The sequence below is a fragment of the Oenanthe melanoleuca genome, chromosome 2, assembly GCF_029582105.1.
Source record: "Oenanthe melanoleuca isolate GR-GAL-2019-014 chromosome 2, OMel1.0, whole genome shotgun sequence".
NCBI lineage: Eukaryota > Metazoa > Chordata > Aves > Passeriformes > Muscicapidae > Oenanthe > Oenanthe melanoleuca.
Genome location: NC_079335.1, coordinates 92,632,368 through 92,658,239, shown reverse-complemented (window position 1 = coordinate 92,658,239; position 25,872 = coordinate 92,632,368). Strand labels below are relative to the sequence as shown.

General features: G+C 41.6%; 2 protein-coding genes across 2 annotated transcripts in view; both read right to left on the bottom strand.

The window, feature by feature from the left end:
• The window catches only part of RAMP3 (receptor activity modifying protein 3), a 47,003-nt gene extending 44,855 nt beyond the window's left edge, over window positions 1–2,148 (bottom strand). The window contains exon 1 of the mRNA XM_056482826.1: window positions 1,978–2,148. Within this exon, the coding sequence (XP_056338801.1) occupies window positions 1,978–2,148 (171 nt within the window). The remainder of the gene's footprint in view (window positions 1–1,977) is intronic.
• Window positions 2,149–5,024: 2,876 nt separating this feature from the next.
• Window positions 5,025–12,901, bottom strand: LRRC14B (leucine rich repeat containing 14B). Its single transcript, XM_056485717.1, has 2 exons — window positions 11,979–12,901; window positions 5,025–10,465 (listed from the first exon to the last, which is right to left on the bottom strand). The coding sequence occupies exons 1-2, from the start codon at window positions 12,881–12,883 to the stop codon at window positions 9,820–9,822; spliced, it is 1,551 nt and encodes a 516-aa protein (XP_056341692.1). The 5' UTR covers window positions 12,884–12,901; the 3' UTR covers window positions 5,025–9,819.
• Window positions 12,902–25,872: the final 12,971 nt, after the last annotated feature.

Below are 25,872 nucleotides of genomic sequence, written 5' to 3'. Positions count from 1 at the left end.
AGTGTGTATTTATGCATTAGTTAACATAAAATAATATAAATCCTCAAATGAAAGTATAAATTATAGAAGAAAGGAAATAATATCTTTTCAAATGTTTACTTTTCTAAAAGGCTATGTCCATCAAAAATTTCACTTTACAGAATATGCAGCCCTTCACATTTAACTGAATTGCTGTGAACAGCTCTTACTATTTTTGACTCTAATAGTAGAATGATCTGCATGTCATGGAAGCATCAGTTAAATCTTACTCAGGATCTCTTCTTACCATCACTTATTTTTGCCTTAAATTTAGAAAAGATCAAAAACAAAAAAGTGAGATAACAATAGTTCCCATAACAAATTTACTAGATCCTAAATACTTCCATGTAAGGGAAGTGAAATAATATAGATGAGCAAAAGTGCTTTAAATAACCTAGATTAACTGACATATTTTGATGGTAGACATAGATATAAAATATTCCAAAGTTGAACTATCTTTGTCATTGTGTCCAGACATTTCTAAATCAGAGGAAGGATGTGAGTAAGTGGATGACAGGCACAGTAGGTAGTGGCCCACATGCACTTGCCATTTCCAACTACTAAATCAACTACTGAGTTGCAACTCAAAGATTTCAGGTGGAATTTACTGCTTGATCTTACCAGGCACAGTACAGTGCTGCACTAGAAGAAGTGAGAAAACATGAAATCTCTCCCAGCCCAAAAGTCAGACCAAGATTACAAGTTCACTGTAAAGCCAAACAGTGTTTGAGCACATTGAAGGTAGAAGTTTTTTTGCACTGCTGTTGCAAGATTGTCATTTGCCTCAATCACACACTAGAGCTTCACATAAATGTGAGTTTCAAAATCAACTCTAAACAGTATAACCCAGAACAAAAATAAATTATAATATTACATAATTGTAATTCCCCAAAAGTGCTTAAAGCACATTTTGGGGGAAAAAAGGAATCCTAAATATTTAATAAAATAAAAAAAAATCCAACAAAACCTGTTCACACTGTAAATTAGGCAACTACTTTTAAGACAGTATTACCTCCAAATATTTTAAACTTGTTCTGTCCTCTATGTGTATGTGCCAACTCTGTCAGAACCATCACTGTTAACTTTTTTCTACCCTTCAGAACACTGCTATTCTAATTCTGAATAAAGCAGAGGCCTATGACTGAGCTTGTGATGAAAGCTCGGTTCATAGTTTGAGACAGAAAGTCCAATTCTTTAATGAATAAATTTCCTTTTCTGGAAGAAATAAATAAAAGGATCAGTCTTGATTTCTGCTGGGATAGAGTTAATTTTCTTTCCAATAGCCAGTGCAGTGTGATGTTCTGAATTCAGCATGAGACTGATGTTGATAACACACTGATGGCTCAGTTGTTGCTCTGCAGTGCTTACCCTGAGCCAGGGTTTTCAGGTTCCTGTGCTCTGCCAGTGAGGAGCTGCACAAGGACCTGGGAGGGAGCATGGCCAGGACAGCTGACCCAAACTGCCCAAAGGGATATTCTGGACCACAGAACATCATGTGCAGTATCCAGAACAGGGAGAGTTGGCTGGGAGGGGCCGATCACTGCCGGGAGATGGGCAGGGCATCAGTCAGTGGGTGCTGAGCAATGGTATTGTGCATCACTTTTTTCTATTGGGTTTTACTGCTCCTTGTCTCTCTTTTCCATTGCAATTGTCAGTAGTAGTAGTATATTTTATCTTGTCTCCATTAATAAATTGTTCTCATCTCAACCCACGAGCTTTGCCTCTTCTTTCCAACTCTCCTCTGGGGTGAGGATAGCGAAGTAGCTGCTACATGGCTTTTACTTGCTGGCTGGGGTTAAACCACAACAGACATTTTTTGTGCCAATGTAGTGCCCGGAGGATTGAGATAACAAAGATCAGATCCGAGCTTGTTAAAACAAATTACTTTAAGGACGCATTTAATTGGTTTAATCGTCTGGTCACCAGGTTGTTTCATTTGTTCCCTGCATGTGTGCTCACAGGCACATTATAGAACACTTGTTCTTGATGGACATGCTCCCTGAGGTGATGCTGATCGTCGATGGGGTGTGGGCTAAAGTTATAACTCAGCTGTTCTTTGCAGGAGTGGTTTGTGACATGATAGAATGGCTGGAAAGGAACCAAAGCCAGTCTGTGCGCTTGGCGCTGCATCACCGCTGAACCTCGGGAGCCATCTGGTGGGAATTGTTAACAACCGCACCTTTTAGCTGCGGCTCTAGCCTCGAAAGGACCTGACTCTCCTGACCATTTCCTGAATTTGTCCGTTTTGCTGAGTATGAACGTGACAGTTTGCGAGATGAGCTCAGAAAGCCCAAATGGGAGATTGTTCTTCAGGTAAACACTCCCAAGTGTTATTTACATTAAATCCATATGTGTAAGAGATGGGCAGGGATGTTTTCTTTAATAACAACACATAGATTTACTTTTCCCAAATATCTTTTTCTGGAAGCTAAAGACTGTTAATTAATTGATAGTGAGCTTCCACCAAACTCCAAAGATCCTAATCTTCCTTGAGAAACTATGGAATAATGTGCTGTTCAAACAGTAAGAGAGAAGACTTAAGCAGGAAAGCATTAATATTATCTAGACATCATATTAATGAATTTCCTTAATCAAAGAAATCCTTTGAAGATAATTTTCTTCATGAGATAAGAGAAAGTAATTTTCAGTGGGGAGAGGATGTGGGTCACAGCAGAAAGGATGCCATGCTCTACCAGGGAGAGACACCCCGTGGAAACAGCCTGAAATGCCGTTCCTTCAGTCCCCTGCAAAAAAACAGCAGAATGAATCATATGCAGTGATTAAACAATTAAGCCACTCTTTAATAATACAGGTAGCAACAGGACAGATGTGATGTTAAAGTGGCAATTTTGGTTTCCAAAATGCCACTCACAAATCAAAGTGTTGATCTTTTTCGTGCCTTCCTCTCCCCTTGCCTGAGGTGTGACTGTCCATGCAGCTAGAGCTCTCATTCTGTCACATCCTCTAGCAACTCAATTCACAATAAACACTTTTGCCACCAGTGCCAGGCACCCCCACCATCTGATCACATTGAGAAAATCCTATTGCCTACAGTTGTTTTTTTAAAATTTCTTGTCTTCACTTGAAAGATCCTTTAAAGCCCTCCCTGTTGAGGTCTGCTCTGCTCTACTCTGCTGCTCCCACCCAGGGGAGGCTGTGCAGCAGACGTGCCCCAAGAGGCAGCATGTTAACTGGCCCTCTCTGCAATTGAGAAACCAGCTGGGCCCCTGCCAAATTGCTCAAGAGAAGTTCTGCCCTCAGCAGAGCAGAGCAGAGCAGAGCATGTTGCTGCATGCTTCCCTGCAGGTGCCCCAGAAATAGGAGGATCAAGTAGGGCTGCTGCAAGGTAGGTGATTTTTCTAATACAGTCAAAGGGCAGCAAGGAAAATGGGGCATTTTATTCTTTAGAGGGTTTCCTGATGCTTCCCATGTGTGTTGGAAATAAACACTGATTGAGGAACGTTTCATTGGATGTGCATGGTGCTTGTAGCTCTGGAAAGGCAAAAGATAACACTGGTTTACATTTTCTTCCAAATCTACCAGGCCAGCTAAACACACAGCCACTCCCTTGCCTGGTTTTATCAAAATGGGCTTAGCATAAATGGTTTAATCTAATCGAGACAGGAGAAGGAAATGTTAACCTGGATTTAACCTGGACTGTGTTCACAGAAACAGGCTCAAGGACAAGGACATGTGCCTTTATATTGGCAGCTCCATTGGACTGAATCTCAGACTCAGCTGAAACCAATTTGATGGCAACTGAAACACATAAATAGAGAAAAAGCCTCAACACTTAAAGAATCTGGAAAGATTATTTAATTCTCAAAGTATTAAAAAGGTAACTGAAATGTAACTGAAATACATATATTTAAAATTTTCCATTAAATGAGTATCTCTGAACATAAATAGCATCAAGGTAAGCTGTAGTGTAATAAAATCAGATCAAAACATGTGGTTGAGCAGCCTTTTCTGTATTATGTTCTACATAGTAGTGCTTCCAGGTAAGACCATTAACACCACTGACTTAAAATCATCTAACTCATTTAACTTTGTGGCTTGGAATAAATGTCCATCATCTTCCTGAACTACAATGCTAAAACCTCATGCATTATTCCACCCACATTTCTCACCTTTACAGGCAACAGTTGCACACTGAATATATAAATGAGTAAGTAGATTTAGCCCAGTAGTAATGTAAGGAAATACTTACAAGTTAATTTTTGTTTCCCCCTTGTTGAAGAGCTAGGTTTTGAGTTTGCTCTCTTGTAATATCCAGGAATCAAGCATTATGAACCTAATGTTGAATTACCCTAAAGCACAACATCGTAATAGAGGAAGAGGCCAAGACTCACTGCATATTCCTTTAAAAACTCAGTAGAATGCACTGGACTTAAATATTTAAAGAACTTCCAGCAGCATCATGCTGTGATGATGCCACATCAATGTGCTTCAGTGTATATGTTGCACTGATGAATGGCTGCCCCTATATACACCACACCAAAATATCCAACTTCTGCAGAAAACAGCTCCAAAAGCACTTTGAAAGACACAAAGTGCTCTGAGTGGAAGCAGGACTTTATGTTGGTTTATGAAAGAGAATGAGAGCTTAAAAGAATGAGTGAGGATCAATACCAACCACGCACAAAAGAAGAAGCATGTGGTGCCATGGGGCCTTTTTCAAAGTAGGTCATGTATCAAAGACCAGCACGCTTTTTGCCTTCCAAAATGTGCTCTGCCACTGTTTATCTTGGCCAGTGATGCATGGAAAGCAGTCTAGTGCTTGCCCTGCACTTGTGCTGGACACAGGGAGAGCTGGGAAGCAGCAGCAGTGAACAGTGCAGCAAGTCTGGAGCCCTTCCAAGCACAGGCTCTGTAGCACAAGGAAGAACCTCTGGGGAAATGGAGCCAAGGGAATAGCAGAACTCGCTTCTATTCCAAGCTTGCAATGGGCAAGAAAGCCAGAATATCAAGCCACTGAAGAAAATAAAAAAGAAGCAAACAAAAAATAATAGAAATACAACTTTTATTAAGCATTAATGAAGCTTATAGTTCTGCTTCATTAGGAGCAGGTTAGCTGGTGCTCACAATAAAAAGTAAATAATGGGGAGCATAGCCAAGGTTGTCTTTTAGTCTGCAAAAACTTTTACAGCAAACAAATAGAACTCTAACAAGTAAAACCAATGTTGTATGGTGGATCTCAGGCTAAGAGAAACCTTCAGCCCAGTGAAGAAGAGCATGGAAAAGGAAAAGGAAGCAGCTCAGTGCATGATTTCCCACAGTTCACAGCAGAGGCAATAGAAGCAAAAAAAGCACTTCTGACTGGAAGACTGAGAAGGAAGAAAAAAAATTACCACTATGTTCAACATGAATTTTCAGAACAGATATGTGCCTTTAGATGTTTGAATACTCTCAGTTCTGGAATTTAAAATACTTTAAAGTTGAGAACAAGATGGAGATCTGATCATCTTCTACAGAGAGAAATAATTTATCTTTTTTCTGGATAGAAAAGTGGTGTTCCCCTTAAAATCCTGTGATCCTATGTTGCATATAGTCTGCACATTCCACTTGAGATTAAAACTAACTTTAGGATTATTTTGTAAAAATTTATTGGGTAAAGTTAAGCAATATCAATGCAGCTGTACCTTAGACAGCAAACTATCTTTAACCTTAGTACCTAGAAGAATGATAGAGAAGGTCATGCTGGGTGCTATTGAAAGACTTTTAAAAAATAATGTAATCATCAGTCACAACATGTTTTCTTCAAAAGTAAAGCTTCTTTGTCTAGGTATACGACTATTTAAAAAAAAAAATTAAAAAAAAAAAAAACCTTGCTGCTGTTTTTAGGATTAACCAGAGGCAGCTTTCAATCTCTGACCACATGTTCATTGAAAGAGATGTAAAATTTCCATATAAATTATTATCCTACACACAATAATTTTCAGACAGGGTACTTTTACTTTAAGGCAGGATGGAGAGAAGCATTAGGTACAGTGTTCCTTCCCTTGTTTCTTTCTAAGGTAGTTCATGCAGTCCTGCTCTATTGTTGACTGATCTTAAGGAGAGAAAGAGGAGCTTTGTAAGCAAAGTTCATGCTTGTTCAGAAGAATTGACCTGTAGTCCATAACTTTTGAATTTAAGAATATTAATCTGAAAGGTCTAGGATTATATTGGGAAGCTTGTTTCAGTTTCCTGTATGACAACTTTCTTGCAACAGTAGTGTTTATTTGCCTTTTTTCTACTTATAGGCTTTTATGTTGTTGAGATGCTGACTCCAAGAAGCTGCTGTGCTGCTTCTTCCACGGTAAAAATCTTACTATCATCTTTTTTCCTGTTGCTTTTTTTAACTGCTCTGTGTGTGGCTGAAACATAATATGAAACTTAAATTATGAAGAGATGAGATGTAGCAAAGGTCATTTATAAAGACTTCTTACCTGTTCTTCAGTTTCATTAGGTTTGTCAAAGGAGAGTATTTATTTCCTACGTACAAGGTATTTCACTGAACTCAGTACAATTACTGAGTAGGGGAGTTTAGCAATTTCAACATCAGCAAGTTCTTCTGAAAATTCTTACCATGCAAGAGAAAAAGATTTGCAAGTGACTGCTACTGAAAAAATATGTCCCAGTAAATGAAATTAAAATATGCTAAAGAATTAAAAAATACAATATGGTACTGAATAAAGCCGGGTGAATAGAATACAAATTTAACAGTCTCTTTCTTTATACTGGAACTAAAAATTCAGCCTTTAGTTTCCCTGTGCTGCTCATTATTGTATTTTGTGTTTAGAACATTTGCTTGAATATGGTGAGAATGATTTTGGTTTTATCCTGGTTTTGTTTTCCAGAGGTTTTTTTCTACATGCATCTCTTCTGTGTCTTTCACAAAGAAACCTCAAGGGACTTTGAGTATTCTTCTTCAGACACTTAAAGGAACATCATGAGCAGATGTGATAGGACGGAATTGAACACAACTCCATTCACAACACATCAGAGATCTTCACTCCATTGACAGCTGTGTGGTTTCAGTGTTGTGGTAACTCCTGTCCTGTCTCTGTCTGGGCAGCCTTAACTGGAGCTTAGAAGACTGTCTCCACCTCAAGGTGGTATGTAGTCAAGGCTTTGGACAGCTTTCTGGATAGACAGTACAAATGGACTTAGATCTACTCAAGTCTGAACCCAGTGAAGCTGACAATAGTCCCATAAGGAAGAAAAGGGAATACCAAACAGGACTCAATCAGTATGTCTGTACTTGCAAAATATAAGGTAATTTTATATGGCAAGGTCATTGTAGCATTAATCATTCTTCTCTAACAGCTGCATTCCAAGTCCCACACACGTGGAAAAAGGAAGAAAGAGCAGGTCCAAACCATAATCACACTGCTGGGGCAGAAGACATGCAGGAACCCTTCTGAGAGAGGGCAGAAATCCTTGTTGCAGTTGGTCAAGCAAACACCCAAATGCTAAAGCTTGACCTGTATTTGAAACCAACAATAACAACCATAATTAAGAAAGAAACTAAAGAGAAGAAGGTGGTATATTTGAGAGCTAAGCTCTAAAATAGTCATAGTGGTGACCCTCACTTTGCACAAAAACAAAAGCTACACATTTCTGCTGGCCCAGGAGCCAGCACATAGACATGAGACTGAAAATGGAAGAAAGGCTGGAGTTTGTGGGGTTCAGAAAAAGGAGGAACTAAAGTAAAGGGGTGAACTATGACAACAGGAAACCAGAAGGACAGCTACATAGACAGCAGACTTTATAAGGCATCTAATTATTCTGACATAAGAGCTGTCTATTTTGTGTGTACTGAAAAAGGCAAGGACCAACTATTGTAGCACAGCATGTTCCAAAATGGCCAGCCTTCATCTCCAGGTACAACCTGTTAGATTGGAGTACAGTACAGTAAAATACAGTGTCCTCTCCCAGTAAAACTGCCACTACTCATCCCAAAGAGATAGACATTTGGCATGGCAAAATTCAAGTAACTTACATCTGACTAAGAAGTCATGGGTCAAGTCTGAGACTGAAAGAATGGCAAGAGGGAAGAAAAGGTAGAGTACAGGCAAGGATAAAGGAGCATGTAGAATTCTGTCCAAATATAAGCAAGGTTATACGGAATCTAATCCTGTCATTTGCTATTCACAACTCCTTAGCTTAGCAACTTAGCTTATTTTTTTATTTCTTAAGTGTTCTGTAAACATAAACAGGTCATGACCATTCACTTTCAATTTTATCATCATATGTTAATCATTAAATATCTTAGAATGTAAGCTGACATTAAAAATATTTAAATGCATTATGTGGAACCTGTAAGCTCTGCTTAGTACTCAGTCCATTAATTTTTGTTTCATTTTGGGGTTTCTTTTAATAAATTAGGTTAAGAGTTGCTTGCATATTCCTACTGTGAATAAACAGAAAGCTTGACAAATCAGCACTGCCTAAATGAAGGAAGTTTTTTCCTTACCCTCAGAAGATGAGGCCCAGTATTATTTCAAATAAACTGTCCTGGTTATCTTAATGTTGATCCTCAAAATTACAATGACACCTTCAGCTCTTGCTACAAACATGCATTTTCAGTCCTGTTTGATCAAGTTTTCACAAACTGTTAAAGTATATCTAATGGCAGAACATTTTGCATTAACCTGGGCTTTTTTGGTTTTTTTAATTACCCAGAAGCTAACCAAGTCTAGTTTTACAGGTGAGTAGCACTTGTTTACCACTCAGGGCCCATTTATAGATTTATAGTACTCTCCCCAGATGTGTCTTGTGGCCCTTACTGTCCTCACATCCAGCTGGCCCCTTTACCTATGCTCCAATGCTGCGTGTCTGGATTCTGGGGTCACTCTAATACTTCCCTTGCACTAAAGCTTGACAAATAAATGTGATTTTTCCTGATACTGGTTGCGAGTCTGTAGAGAACACACAGTCCTGATGGATGTCTGGCAGTGTTTTACACACATAAACTTCTAGTTACTCAGCAACCAGCCTTGTCCCTTTTCCACATTTTTTAAATTGGCATTGGATTAATTTTCTTTTCATGTTTTTTCAACACTAGTCTTTTTTTCAGTATTACCACAGTCCCAGAGTTTCTTTAAAACAGCTGAAAGGAGCAGGGTACATTCCACCAGCTGAGAAGCTGATTCCAGGGAGTACCTTGGAGATCCCCTGCTGTTCAGCCAACCATTTGGTTTGCTGCCTCCTCAGTATGGAATTTTACTCACCAAGGGCAATGTATAAGACAAATTCTGTTTATTGAGCTTGCCTCTGCAGAAGAAAGAGGCACAGGGATATGGAGGCTGCTACACATCCTCCATTATTGGGAATATACTGCATAAAACACAGATTGGTGAATTCAGGTCATGAGCAGGAAAAAAATCAGTTTAGAGAGCCACATGTGAGGATATGTGCAGAGTCTTTTGAACATCCTGCTGGACTTAGGAAAGGACTTCCCTGTTTTTTCTGCTGGGCTACCAGACCAGCTGACAAATCTAAGGGAACCTGTATAAGAAATCTTTACAAGCTTAAACACCTATTTGATTTACTGAGAAAAAGTGCATTTGTATAAAATCATGCGCTTTTAAGTGTCCTCTCTTTTTTTGTGAGCAAGTAGTGCTTGTGTAAGGTGTATGCAATAGACATAGCATAAGATACAATACCTCAGATGATTAGAGGCCATTCAAACAATAGTAAATTCAGCTGAAAAACTAAAGAAACTTCACAACTGATGATTGAAGGTGCAGTTTCTACAAAAGACTAAAGTTCTGATTTGAGTTCATCTCATCGCTACTTAACAATTTTACCACTTTAACTCATTTTGTTAAATGAAGTACTGAACTTCTCTAAAGTCTCTTTGAAGGACTTGATCAAGTAAGCTCCCAGTTCACTGTTTGTCTCCTGTACAGCTGCATCATAACTCCCAAAGAGTGGTGTTGAAGCCTTCACATCCTCTCTATTTGCTTGGAGTAAAATGAGGTTAAGCTCCTCTGCTACCCTTTCATATTTTTGGTGATCAAATCTGCAAAGACTGGCATCATCAATGGGGTATGTGATGCCAATAGGGTAGCAATCCCTTGGAACTGGGAACTCCACATTTTTCAGCATTGGCAGCTCACAGAGAAATGTGAAAAGGTGTTTAAGTGCTTGGGATGACAGTGGGTTTCCAATAAACTTAAACTCCTGTAGTTTTTGACAAGGGCTTAAACCTAAAATCAACATGTTGACATGAGTGTCCTGGATGTTACAGTCCTCCAGGGTAAGACTCCTGAGCACTGAAGAGCAATGGCTGAGGAGCTTAAAGAATGTTGATGGGTAAAGCTCAGGTATATCATGACCACTCAAGTCCAGGACTTCCAAGTGGTTGGCATGGAAGCTATTGGCTAAAAAGGCCATATCAGCATGGTTCAGGGAGCAGTTAGAAACATCCAGCATCTTCAGGGGAGTTCTTAGTGGGCTGCAGAATTAAAGAGAAAAAAAGTTTTATGGTACAAAATGCTGAAAAGCTACATTTACAAAATTTCATGCATCTAGCCACATTATGAATGCAGCCATCTACCACTTATTTTTTCAAACCTCTCTTGAAAACAGGACCATGTGCCAACAATAGCAAGCATATTTTCCTCCTGAAATTAGTTCCATTAATTATCTCCTTCTTTGCATGACTCCACTGTGCTATTTTAATGGGGATTAGGGTGTTAACATTCTATGTATCCATTTTTTAAGCAGTTATATGTTGTCCAGTGTCTGTGACTTGCTGAATTAACAGCAGATTACTACTACCATAAGATCATTGGAACCTGCTTCTTGAAGAAAGTTGCTATTATTCCAGACATTTAGATCATTTCCATTAAGGAAGGATTCATTCCAATATGAAAGCCAATCAGTGTTCTGACAGTATTCTGCTTTTGTTTCTAGCTGGTTTTCTTCTGCTGCATTTTTAAATGCCCAAGAGGTTTACACATTACAGTGTTCTGGAGTTGCAAAGAGACCTTCTGATGAAGAAGGCTGGAAGAAGTGTAACTGAGATTATATTCTGACATTCACATTAAATATAAAATAATTCTGACAAATGAAAATCAAGAGATTGCTTTCAGCCTTACTACATCTTAGTGAGACTTCTGCCACAGGGCTCAGCTGGATCAAGCTTAGAAACTTGCAATTAATTTCAGTTGCATCAATCAATATATGCAGTATGCTACTCACAAAATTTAAATAAAATGGCTTCTTGTATGGGAAGAATTTTAGACCAAAGTGACTTGTCTGGATGAAACTTTCATCTGCCTTTTTTTTTTTTAGATGCTCTGAAAAGCTTACAATTAACTTATTTCCTGTTCCAATATGAATACTGCTTACTGGTAGTTTGCTAGCTTTTTGCAAATTGCCAGTTGTCCAAAGGAATTCTTAATGAATATTCATGTATCAGCTTGATTTGCAGTACAGAAAAGCATCAGATCTCTCTTGTCTTGACATCAAGAGACACAACAAACAACTGAAATCAAAATCTCAAATGAAAATCTACGATTCCCCTGCCCTCCTTAAAATACAGTATCTGTAGAAAAGTATATTTACTGGCTGTTCTTTAGAGGACAAAAATTCACTAAAGATTATCTAAAAACTACTTGGAATACAACTCGGGACTTGGACCAAAGGCCAATGCAAGCTGATTAATACTTAAGTTCAAATAAAAACTCTCTGGGTATACCAGTCTCTTTTGTGGTAGCTAAAATTATACTCTCACCAGATGGACTCTGGAAGACTAATCAAAATAGACACCTCTTCAAAGTGTATTAGGTATACATTGGCTGCCAATTCTCCCCAACAAATAATCTTTCCCAGCTTCCTGCTGCCCCCTTCCCACGCACACCCCAAGATACACCCACTTTCTTTACTCCCAGAGATTCCCAGCTCACTGGTGGCACAAAGTGCTCTTTCTCACAGTCTGACTGAAAGCAGGATGACCACATTACCTGAGAAGTTTCTGTATTCTTCCAGTGAGTATAGAAAATGACATACTCAGCTCAGTGAGCTGTGACATTTCACCCATCTTTTCTCCAATGTTAGAAAGCATCTGTTCATCTGTAGCTGTGAACCTCCTCACATTAAATGTTCGTGCTGGCAAGGTCAAAGACATCAATAGAGGGAAGTGGATGCTGTTGAAGAGCATTTCCAAGTGTTCCATTTCCAAGTGAACATTATGAACTATTTCCAGTTTACGCAACAAGGAGGGATCAGTGAGTTTTATGATATAGAAGAATTTCTGCAAGGTCAGGTTGTCAGATCTGAATGCTACACAGCAGATTTTCAGTGGACAACTGCATTTCTTCAGCAGGGCCTGCACAACCAGCTCATAGTTCCGCTCTGTAACAAACAAGTCAATTAGCACATTGATACTGATTTCAAAGGTACCTGGATTGCACTGTGCTCGTTGCAGGTAAACCAGCAGTTCTGAACAAAGCTTAGAGAGCAGCTGTGTCCTGGCCCACCTGCCCATGGTCTTCTTGCACTTACAAAACTGAACTTCAACATCTTTTATACCCGTCAGGTCGACCACTTTCAACTTTTTCATGTAGGGAGAAGACTGATTCAGCACATAGTCTCTCAGCCCTGTCAGACAGCTTTCCAAGCACACTGAGCATGTTCTATGGCTCAGGTCTTCCTGGTAGTCCAGAGTAGCTCCCAAAAGTTTTCCCATGTTAAAATCAAAAAGTGGCCAGTTCTCTACCAAGTCGTGAATCACTTCCCCTTGTTCCAGTAAGTAGCTGGCTTTAAAAAGAAGCGGAAAAAGATCATGGGCAACAGCACCGAGACTCTTCCTGGCAAACTCTGCATTTGACACAAATGCTTCGGCGCTAATGAATCGGAGAGACTTCATTGTTGTCCTGGACTCCTTACTGTCATGGAGAGTGACTTCTATATTTAACTGAACTGCTTGCTTACAACCTTCTATTTTTATCTGCAGCTGCTGTTTGCTGCTAGCGGAAGCCTGGGAAGCCAGAGTGAACAGTCACATGCTGCTTTCTATTTTAGAGCTATACTGTGAGTCTGCAGTAATCATCTGTGAGATCTTTAGGCAGACAGCTTTTAAGCCCTCATATATATCAAAGATAAATCAAGTAAATACAGACTGTTACCAAGAAGGAACAGTAAAATCAGTGCAGCACACATACATGAGAATATTGCTGTATCTTTTTTATGCCATACAAAAAACCACTCAGAGTTCCACTTAAATACATAGCAGGATCTGTATTCCACTTCTTTCCATTAAAGATGCTATGCTGAGGATTCACATGGTCATTTCAATGGGGATGATTTCCCAGAGTTAGCATAGAATTCCTCCTAAATACTCTGGCCATAAGGAAAGACTGAGACACTACAGTCATTGAACTACAGCAATGTCCCTCCGTTTTGCCCTCTCTGTCAGCAAGGAATAGCTGATACAGTTGCTGCAGTGGAAAAGACAAAAGGCTCTAGAAGAGCTCAGAGCCTTGGTGATCAGGGCACATGCTTGCAGTAGGAGACTGAAGGCTGATTACAAGACAAGCTGAACAAAACTGAGCACTGTTTAAATTCTCTCCTAACTTCCAAGGCAAGCATCTTACTGCTCTTGCTTTGAGCAACAGATAGTCCTTTCTTTCCTGTTATTTGAGAAATTATGGTTCCATTGTGATACTGAGTGGGAAAACATTCGAAATAGGCTAGGAGAAAAGCCTCTGTCACCCACCTATCACAAGAGCTGAGATGATGCTTCTTTCTTTCAATCTGGCACTTCCAGAGGAAGCAATGATGGACACCTCCCTTAGCTCTCCTATGTTTGCTAGGCAGCCAGTGGGATGGAGACTTACTTCAAGCTGTGCTGATCCTGCTTTTCCAGATAATTCCACATCTGTTTTGCTGTGAAATATTCACGCCACACTTCAAAGATTCAGTTTCTCTTTTCTTTTCAAGCGAATTCCTTACAGAATATTTTATCAAAATTGAAAGAAAAATCCCAAATATGCTGTAAATTACAGTGAAGGGACATCTTTATTAGATTGTTTCATTCTGAGGAAGCTTTTTATTTTTGCAGATTTTTGGTTTGCATTGTTTTAATTTTGCCTTCAAATAGATGAGTGGTAAAAAACATGCAAGGTGAAATAGATAGAAATTGACAAGGTATTGTGTATTTTCCTCTGTTTTTCAACTCCAGTTCATGAGTACCCAATGATGATGATGATGATGTTGGTACTACAATATTTTGTGCAACTTTACAAATGCTGAAAATGGCCACATATAACTGATCCCTGTATGACAGGGAAAATGTACAAATTTTTTGAAACTTTTGTCAGTTTTTTATTGCCTTTCAAAATGGAATAAGCTAGTCATTAAGCTTTTATCTATTTGCCTAGTACATTTAGGTCTCTTTATTTCCCAACTTAGTACACTTGGACCTCTTTATCTGCTTACCTGATATATTTGGACTTGTGGGCCAAAAGTTCCAAGATAAACTACTCTACTATTGTCCCTGATTTTTATTAGAACACAGTAGGAATGCTGCCTGGCTGTGTAGGGATGGGGTCAGAAAGGCCAAGGCTTGGCTGGAGCTGAACTTGGCAAGGGAAAGAACAATAAGAAGAGTTTCTACAGGTATTTCAGCCAAAAAAGAGAGGTTAAAGAAAGTGTACTCCTCTGATAAACACAACTGGGAAGCTGATAATAACAAACTACAAGAAGGCTGAGGTCCAGTTGTTTTGCCTCAGTCCACACTGACAAACCTCTCTTCCCATACCTCTCAAGACAGGGACTGGGGGAGCAAAGTCCCTCCCACTGTAAAAGAAGATTGGCTTGTGACCACCTAAGGAACCTGAGTGTCCAGAAGTCCATGAAACCTGACGAGATGAATCCCAGAGTCCTGAGAGAATTGGCTGATGCACTGCCAAGCCACTCTCCATGATACTTGAAAATTCATGCCAGTCAGGTGAAGTCCCAGGTGACTGGAAAAGGGGAAACGTGCCCATCTTTAAAAACAGCTGGCTTGCCAGCCTCAACCTCTGTGCCTGGGAAGATCCTGGAACAGGTCCTCCTAGGAGCTGTGCTAAGGCATGGGGAGAGCAGGGGACTGATTTGGGACAACCAGCACAGCTTCACCAAGGGTGAGTCCTGCCTGACCAACCTAGTGGGCTTCTATGATGGAGTGACTGCATCAGTGGAAAAGGGAAGGGCTGTGGCTGTTATTTGTCAGGACTTCTGTAAGGCCTTTGACATGGTCCTGGACAAAATCCTTCTCTTTAAATTGTAGAGAGATGGGTTTGATGTGTGGGCTGTTTGGTGGATAAGGAATTGGCTGGACAGCTGTATCCAGAAAGTACTGGTCAAGAGCTGGAGATCAGTGAGAAATGGTGTCCTCAGGGTCCATATTGAGACAAGAACTGTCTCAGTCAATGACATAGTGGCAACCAGTGCATCCTCAGCAAATTTGCAGATGATGTCAAGCTGAGTGTTACAGCTGACATGAGAAAGGGATGAAATGCCATCCAGAAGGGCCTGGAAAAGCTGGAAGTGGGATCATGGGAACCTTATGAGTTTCAACAAGACCAAACATGAGGTGCTGCACCTCGGTTGGGGCAACTCCCTGTATCAGCACAGGCATTAAAGGATTGAGAGCAGCCCTGAAGGGAAGAACTTGGACTGCTGGTGGAGATGAGCCTGCAAGGTGCACTCACAGCCCAAACAGCCAACCATAGCCCGGGTTCCATGAAAAGCAGCAAAGCCAGAGCAAAGGAGAAGATTCTCTCCCTCTCCCCTGGTGAGACCTGACCTGGAGTCTGGACTTTTAATATTTACCTGTCTAGGAGCCCTTATATCCTTATCCAGGCATTTCTTTATGAGAAATCATTCAGCTTCAGCAGTCTGTCTAACCTTCTGTCATGGTTTAAAGCCAGATGGCAATAAACTTCAACGTGGCTGCTCGCTTGCTTCTCCCTCCCCAGGGGCTGGGAAAGAGAATTGTAAAACCCATGGGCTGAGATAAGAACAGTTTATTAACTGAAATAAAGTAAAAAGAAAAAAAAAAAGAAAAAACTAAAAGCAAATAAAAACCAAATCAAACCAAAAGATAAAACCAAAATACCACCTCTAAAAAAGACCTGAACCACATTAACAGTTTCTAGCAATAGGACCATGCTGGTTTCAACATCCCTAAAGTCTTCAAATTATACAGAATTCCCAAATGCCACTGTCATTAGTCTAGAGAAGAGGAAGATGTGGGATAATATAGGTGTGATTGTTAATAGTTCCCACCAGATGGCTCCCGAGGTTCAGAGGTGATGCAGCGCCAAGCAGGCAGACAGGCTCAGGCTCATGACCAGCGATTCTATCACCTCACAAGCCATTAATACAAAGTATAACCTCAGCCTAGGCACCAAAGGTGATGATCCCACACCAGGGAACACATACTGCAATAAGCTATTACATAACACAAGTCTGAGAACAAGGGCAATAGCCCTGAGGCAAAATAAGGCTTACATATGCAAGTAAATTAGTAATATTGTTAATCTCTTCCTTGAGAGTGTCTATGGTGAAGCTCAGAACTCTGCTGCTTTCTACATAAAATTTCTGCCCTGGCAAGTGGTCATGAAAAATTTGAAAAGTCCATGACATCTGTGGTCTTAGAATGTGATCTATGTAAATGACATTTTCCATCAGCTTCATCTACAAAGACCTAAGGAAGTTATTTTATTATGGCAGGCATAGTTGCATAGAACAAGTAATGCTAATGATTGAAAAAAAAAAAATCATAGACTTTACAAAGTATAACATGAACATCATAGCAATTATTTTACATGAGAATGAAGTAAAATAACAGCTTTCACTACAAAAAAAAAGTGCAATTTTTCAAAAAAAGTAATTAAGTACCACACACTCACTCATACAAATTGCCTGGCTTGACTGGTTTTGTCAGCTCAGTCTCTCAGTTATTAATCAGGTATATGTTAAAGATTTGATCTTTTTCTTCCGTATTTAATGAGCACTCATCTGGCACTGGTTGTACTCCTTTCTTGTAATATTGATGTTACAGAAGGAAGAGAAAAAAAAAACATATTTTTGTGCATCTAGTTTTTTAAATACTGCTTTGTTGTGCTGGGCTTTTTAGTTTGGATTTGGAGGGGTGTAGAACATCACCTTTGCCTTGTCAATCAAAACCTGGAAATCTTCTTGCATCTTTCTCATTTCCTCCAATGAAAGTCTTCCTAAATCTAAAGACCCAAGATATTTCTCTTGCTCATTTACAAACTACAGTTCTATCTGCAGAAAAATGCAGAAAAAAAATGTTTCCCCATTCAGCAAATCAAGCATACACTATTCACAGATACAGTGCATAGAAATTAGATGGTTTGTTGAAGTAAGTTAATATACTTCATATACTAGCTCATATATATGTCTCTCAAGAAATTCTGCCTCCTTATATTACAACTGAATTGGGCCAGCTTGACACATTGACCTGATGACCATAATTTCTTTTGCATGCTCATAAATTGTTCATATTAATATTAATAGCACTGCACATATATTGTCTCTGATCAGCACTAAACAATAAACTGTAATATACATAATGCCAGATAAATTCAGCTATTTAAAGAAAGAAAAATAAGTTTAAAACTGTAGTTTGTTTAATACAATTCCTAAAAAGTAATGATGCTGTGGTCACAATCTTCCTTAGATTTTCATGTTTCTCCAAGATTCCCCAGCTGCTAAAGGCACTTTTTGGACAATTGCAAGAGTTTATAGACTTCCTCATCTTCTTGATTATACAATCTGGTTATAAACTCCATGGTATCTCTTCGATGGGGAGAAAAGATCAACAGAAGTTATCTGATGTGGACTTTGTCAGCGAGTAAACTGCATTCTTCAGCAGGCATCAATCCCTGTTTTTTAAATGAATGTCACTGCAAGCAAGCCAGTAACTACAAGATATATTACTTTATTCGACTTGTCAAATAAAAATGTACTTCCTCAGAATCAGACTATGTTCATTTCTATGAATATCACACTCTCATTTGAGAAGATGTAACAGAAGGAAATTCCCCTGTGTCCTAGTTTGGACAAACTTAGGGGAAAAAACCCCCAGAAGAGCTCCCCAGGGAATAAACCCCCAATTCTTTATCCCACTAGACTTAAGAAAAAAAAATACTTCACTCAGGGGGAAAAGTGGAAAAAACCTATTTATTAACACATACAAGGGAAACACTTCCCAGCACAGATCCAGATGCAAAAAAAAAATTTCACCGAGGGAGAAAAAAAAGAGACGTGGACGATTCGATCTTCACCAGAAGGACGAGATGCTTCTCTGGCCGGTGTCCAGAGGCAGCCGCAGGGTTCCTCCGGAGCGAGCTGGTGCTGATCCTCGGGAGGTGAGGGGGGGGGAAGGGAGAGGGAGAGAGAGAGAAAGGAAAGAAAAAAACAGCCAGCAAGCCTTAAACAACAGCGAGCTAAAACAAACTAATTCAAGCAATATATAGCCAAAAAATCAAGAAAAAAAAAGCAAACTAACAAACCAGGCAACGAACTACTACCACAGCAGCGAAAAGCCAGCAGCAGCAGCAGCAGCAGCAGCAGCAGCAGCCAGAGCCAAGCGAGCCACCGCAAGAAGAAAAAGAAAAAAAAAACCAAGGCCAGTCCACAGAGCCGAGCCCAGGCGGCCCCTCCCCCGGGAGCAGACAGCTTCATGGCCAAGGGGGGCAGGGTGAGGAGTCAGTCAAAACACCAACCCAGGACATTCCACCCCTTATCCCATATCGTGATCATTGACACACGATTGGGATATACACTCATTAAACACAATATGAACACTTCCTCTGACTTGCTCAAACCTTCAACATTTACATATTCCTTCTGTCTCATCCCACAGTCAGATCTCCCTGAGGTACACAGCGGGTTGTTCCATCTTTCTGCATTATCCACCAAGTACATCCAGGTCCTTGAGCAAAGGCAATCCCCCGAATGGGTTTGCCTGTACTCGAGGTAGGATTAATCCATACTGTCTTCCCTAGCAATCCTCTGACATGGGCCGCTGGGACTTTGTCTCCATCTACTGTATTAAGGCACTCAGATTGGGCAGGACCTGCTCGGTTGGTGGAACCTCGAGTGTTGACTAACCAAGTGGCCTTTGCCAAATGCTGCTCCCAATTCTTAAAGGATCCCCCACCCAATGCCTTTAAGGTGGTCTTTAACAATCCATTGTACCTCTCCACTTTACCTGCAGCTGGTGCATGGTAAGGGATGTGGTACACCCACTCAATACCGTGTTCCCTAGCCCAGGTGTTAATGAGATTGTTCTTAAAATGAGTCCCATTGTCTGACTCGATCCTCTCAGGAGTACCATGCCTCCAAAGGACCTGTTTTTCCAGGCCCAGGATGGTGTTGCGGGCAGTGGCGTGAGATACAGGGTAAGTCTCCAACCATCCGGTGGTGGCTTCCACCATGGTCAGCACATAACGTTTACCCTGGCGGGTCTGAGGCAGTGCGATGTAATCAATCTGCCAAACCTCCCCATACCTGTACTTGGACCACCGTCCTCCATACCAGAGGGGCTTCACCCGCTTGGCCTGCTTGATGGCAGCGCAAGTGTCACAATCATGAATAACTTGAGTAATGCTGTCCATGGTTAGATCCACCCCTCGGTCTCGTGCCCACTTGTAGGTAGCATCCCTCCCCTGATGGCCTGAGGCATCATGGGCCCATCGAGCCAGGAACAACTCTCCCTTATGTTTCCAATCTAAATCTATTTCCAACCCCCCTATTTTTGCTGCTTGATCTACTTGATGGTTATTTTGCTGTTCTTCGTTAGCTCTACTTCTGGGGACATGGGCGTCCACATGGCGAACCTTCACGGGTAGCTTGTCTAACCGAGTAGCTATGTCTTTCCACTCTTCTGCAGCCCAGATTGGTCTTCCTCTGCGCTGCCAGTTCGTCTCTTTCCATCTCTGCAGCCATCCCCACAAAGCGTTGGCTACCATCCAGGAATCAGTGTAAAGATAGAGCTTTGGCCACCTTTCTCTTTCAGCAATATTCAAAGCCAGTTGGACAGCTTTGAGTTCAGCAAATTGACTAGACCCTCCTTCTCCTTCAGTAGCTTCTGCAACTCGTCGTGTAGGGCTCCATACAGCTGCTTTCCATTTCCGATTTGTCCCTACAATGCGACAGGAACCGTCGGTGAACAGGGCATAACGGATTTCCTCTGCCGGTAGCTGGTTGTAAGGTGGTGCTTCTTCAGCCCGGGTCACTGGTTCTTGTTCCTCGTCTGTCACACCAAAACTTTCTCCCTCTGGCCAGTTGGTAATTATTTCTAAGATCCCTGGGCGATTTAATTTCCCGATCCGGGCGCGCTGCGTAATGAGGGCTATCCACTTGCTCCATGTGGCACTGGTGGCATGGTGGGTGGAGGGAACCTTCCCACTGAACATCCACCCCAGCACTGGCAACCGGGGTGCCAGAAAGAGTTGTGCTTCTGTGCCAATCACCTCTGAAGCAGCTTGGACTCCCTCATAAGCAGCCAGGATTTCCTTTTCTGTCGGGGTATAATTACCTTCAGACCCTCTGTAACTTCTGCTCCAGAATCCCAGGGGTCGGCCTCGGGTCTCACCTGACACCTTCTGCCACAGACTCCAAGACAGACCGTGGTTTCCAGCTGCAGAATAGAGCACATTCTTCACATCTGGCCCCGTCCTGACGGGACCAAGAGCTACTGCATGGGCGATCTCTTGTTTAATCTGGATGAAGGCTTGTTGTTGTTCTGGGCCCCAATGAAAATCATTCTTCTTCCGAGTAACCTGGTAAAGAGGGCTCACAATCTGACTGTACTCGGGGATGTGCATTCTCCAAAAGCCTATAGCACCCAAGAAAGCTTGTGTCTCCTTCTTGTTAGTAGGTGGAGACATAGCTGTGATTTTATTAATAACATCAGTAGGAATCTGACGTCTTCCATCTTGCCACTTCACTCCTAGGAACTGGATCTCACGAGCAGGTCCCTTAACTTTATTCTTTTTGATGGCAAAACCGGCTTCCAGGAGAATTCGGATAATTTCCTTTCCTTTCTCAAACACTTCTTCTGCTGTGTTTCCCCACACAATGATGTCATCGATGTACTGCAAATGTTCTGGAGCCTCACCCTTTTCCAGTGCAGCCTGGATCAGCCCATGGCAGATGGTGGGGCTGTGTTTCCACCCCTGGGGCAGTCGGTTCCAGGTGTACTGCACGCCCCTCCAGGTGAAAGCAAACTGCGGCCTGCACTCTGCTGCCAAAGGAATGGAGAAAAACGCATTGGCGATGTCAATGGTGGCATACCACCTTGCTGCCTTGGACTCCAGCTCGTACTGCAGCTCCAGCATGTCCGGCACGGCAGCGCTCAGCGGTGGGGTGACTTCATTCAATGCGCGGTAGTCCACTGTCAATCTCCATTCTCCTTCAGACTTGCGCACAGGCCAGATGGGACTGTTGAAGGGTGAGTGGGTTTTGCTCACCACCCCTTGGCGCTCCAGCTCCCGGATCATCTCATGGATCGGGATCACAGCATCCCGAGTTGTCCTATATTGCCGGCGATGTACTATTGAAGTGGCAATCGGTACTCTCTGCTCCTCTACCCTCAGGAGTCCCACGGCAATTGGATTCTCACATAGTCCGGGCAGGGTGTTCAATTGCTGGATTCTCTCTGCCATCACAGCCGCTATCCCAAATGCCCACTTGAAGCCTTTTGGGTCCTTAAAATACCCGCTTCGAAGGAAATCTATTCCCAAAATACACGGGGCCTCTGGGCCAGTCACAATCGAGTATCTCTTCCACTCTCCTCCAGTTAGACTCATTTCCGCTTCCACTATGGTAAAGTCCTGTGATCCACCTGTTACACCAGCAATAGAAACAGTCTCTTTTCCGACACATTTTGATGGAAATATAGTACATTGCGATCCAGTGTCCACTAAAGCTTTATACTTCTGTGGTTTCAATGTGCCAGGCCACCGAATCCACACGGTCCAAAACACTCGGTTTTCCCTGGCCTCACCCTGGCTAGAGGCAGGGTCTCCCTAAGCCTGTTTATCCTTTTTGACGGGGGCATAGGTCTTAGAAGTTCCTTCAAGTGAATCAGACATGTCGTCATCATCCTCCTCATACGTGGCACTGTGATTCCGGGCGACTGGAGCTGCTCTCTTTCTGATGGAACCTTCTTGTTGAGCCTTGTCTTCCTTCAAATCACGCACTCGTCGTGCCAGAACAGCTGTGGGCTTTCCATCCCACCTCTTCATGTTTTCTCCGCAGTCACGCAAGAAAAACCACAACTCCGCACGTGGGGTGTACCTTCTCTCCTCCGCAGAGGAGCGTCTGCGTTGACTGCCAGGACGTCCGATTTGCACAGCTGAGATTTGGAGGAGATCCTCCTTGATTTCCTCTCTCAGCTTCTTATGGTTTTCCTCCAACTTATCCTCCAAGTTCTGTAAACGTGTTTCTACGGCTGCAATCCTGGCATGCGTTGGGCCATGCACAGCATCAGCGTACGCCCGAAGCTTCTTTGCCATATCAAGCACTGTCTCGTATATGTCTTCTCGTTTCATGATTGCAAGAGCTGAGGCATATTCAGATGGTCCAAGCCTCACAAGCTTCCTCCACATAATCGGTGTGCATGGTACCAGATCTGGATTTCTAGTTGTTACGTCATCTGAGAAAATAATTTCTGTCACCGCCATCTCTCTCAAACGTTGGACTCCCTGCTCGATGGTTTTCCATTTGGTCTGCTGCATGTACAGGTCATCAGCGCAGAGATATCTTTGTGCCACACTGTCCAATACACGTGACCAGAGGCTCTGAGGATTAGCTCCCCTCATCATACCTTGATCGATGACTGGATCTTGAGACAGAGATCCCAAATGTCTCGCTTCCGTGCCATCCAGGATGGTTGCCTCACCAGCCGCATCCCAAAGCCGAACTAGCCAACTAATTATGGATTCATCAGGTCGCCTTGTATAGTCTTTTCTTAGACCACGAAGATCTTTCAGAGAAAGGGACTCATTATTAGTTTCTGATCTCCCATCAGTCACTTTAGCTTCAGATTTTACATCAGGGGGAGTTGAAGGTCCTTCTCCTGCATCCTCCTCATCCTCATCCTCCCCCGGCCGATCTGTTTTCTTTGTGCACTTTCTACTCCTGGTACTGGTAGCCACAGCCATAGGTTGAGGCTTGCTGTCTAATTTTGCCCCTGTCCTGGAGCCTGAGGAGTTAACTGCAGTCTGAGTAACTGGAATAGTGGCTACGTTATCTCCCTGTTCCCTCTCCTTTGTTTGTTGTCCTGTACTATCTAACAGGGTTCGATAAGCGTACGCCAGAGCCCAGCTCACTGCAGTGATTTTCTTTTCCTTAGAATTGTCCTGACACTTTTCTTTTAAGTACTTTGCAATCTTGACTGGGTCTTGAATTTGTTCAGATGAAAAATCCCAGATTATAGGTTCAGAAAACTCTTTTAGAATTTGGCCCAGTTCCTCCCATTTGCCACACCACTCAGAATTCTTCCCACTCTGCTTTGCTACCAAATCAGGGGTTGTAACACCTGCATCCCTAGAAATCTCAGCTTTCATTCTGTATAAACTGCAGACAGTATAGAAAAAACTTACTAAATTAAATACCAGAAAGATGGTTTCCTTTACACTCAGGGAGAGCTGAACATTTTCTAACAGAGATGTAAATAATTCAGGGGAGAAGAAGGAAAATAAAGGCAAGAAATCCTCTTTGCTTGCTTCTCCTCTAATGAATTGAGTGCACAACACAAACCACGACTTGTACATCCCTGAAGTGGATTCTAACACCTTCATAAACTTCTGGCAGATCATAACAACCAAGCCTAGCCCAATGAGTATTTTGGTTAATACCCCTTTCATGAAAAAACTACGTGCTAGAGACAACACTGGGGCTATCTCTGAGTAAGAGAACAGGCCCAAAGACCACAGGGGTATTAAGATTTCAAAAAACTCTAAAGAGCAAACATACAGACAGGCTTCCAATCCAAAAGACATCATGGCTTCAAAAAACATACTGATATCAATACAAGCAAATTAAAAACAAGATGTTATTAAAGTTTTTTCCACTTTCTCCTTCCCCGTACGGGCCACCAAATAAGAAATGTCCTAGTTTGGACAAACTTAGGGGAAAAAACCCCCAGAAGAGCTCCCCAGGGAATAAACCCCCAATTCTTTATCCCACTAGACTTAAGAAAAAAAAATACTTCACTCAGGGGGAAAAGTGGAAAAAACCTATTTATTAACACATACAAGGGAAACACTTCCCAGCACAGATCCAGATGCAAAAAAAAAATTTCACCGAGGGAGAAAAAAAAGAGACGTGGACGATTCGATCTTCACCAGAAGGACGAGATGCTTCTCTGGCCGGTGTCCAGAGGCAGCCGCAGGGTTCCTCCGGAGCGAGCTGGTGCTGATCCTCGGGAGGTGAGGGGGGGGGAAGGGAGAGGGAGAGAGAGAGAAAGGAAAGAAAAAAACAGCCAGCAAGCCTTAAACAACAGCGAGCTAAAACAAACTAATTCAAGCAATATATAGCCAAAAAAATCAAGAAAAAAAACAGCAAACTAACAAACCAGGCAACGAACTACTACCACAGCAGCGAAAAGCCAGCAGCAGCAGCAGCAGCAGCAGCAGCAGCAGCCAGAGCCAAGCGAGCCACCGCAAGAAGAAAAAGAAAAAAAAAACCAAGGCCAGTCCACAGAGCCGAGCCCAGGCGGCCCCTCCCCCGGGAGCAGACAGCTTCATGGCCAAGGGGGGCAGGGTGAGGAGTCAGTCAAAACACCAACCCAGGACACCCTGTTTAATTCTCACTCAGAATAAAACCAATAAAGCAACTTAGTTCAGACAAAAAATCTTTCTCTGTTCAGTAGACCATCTCGGCCCATAAATTTCAGGTAAATTTCATGATGCTAAAATAATTCCTACTAAAATTATTGTCCATTTATGGAAGTAAATTTATTTTTTACATAAATTCATTAATTCTAAGACATAATTGATATTTATTATTTCCAAGTACCTTAGAATATCTCCTCTTACAAATTAAAAAAAAATTACAATCTCTTCATGCAGTTTTAGCTGAATTTAAATACTAGTTGACCACCTGAAAAAATGCCATATTAAGAACTATTCTTAAGATGCACTTTATTTATCAGTATTAGTACTAGTTTTCTATAAACACCACTGTTACTGATACCTTAATAAGTATTTTACTTTTCTTGAAATAACAGATATTAATAATCAACACTTTCACCCAGTCCTTCATGCATTTTATAACATAGGGATAGCCATGCAATGCAATTAGTAATACAAAGGATATTAAAAATTGTTCATCAACAAATAATGCAGCATTTCTTCTCTGGGTATATCATGTTTGGGTTTTTTCAATGTCATACACTCCCGTACTGTGATAGGGAAAAGCCATTCTGAATATTTGCAGTACCCAGTGTTCACAAGCCTCTTTAGAAAGCCACTCTTGGTTTTCAAAAATAAGTATTTTAATAAAATGCAAAATGTAAAATAAGGATTGTAAACTAATAATTTCATGGATATCTCCAAGATCTTGTTCATCTTTTCACCCATCAATTATACAACCATCTGGACACAGTCCTGAGTAATGTCCTCTAGGGGAACCTGCTTGAGCAGGGGGGTTGGACTAGATGACTTCCAGAGCTCCCTTTCAACCTTACCCAGTAAGCCATTCTGGGATTCTGTACTATAGTTACATATTCACCTATTCCTACTTGTTGCTTTAGGGCTAATTTATGCATTAGACTATGACCTATGTTTATAGAATGGCACAAGAACAGACAAACTCCATTTCAGATCGGGA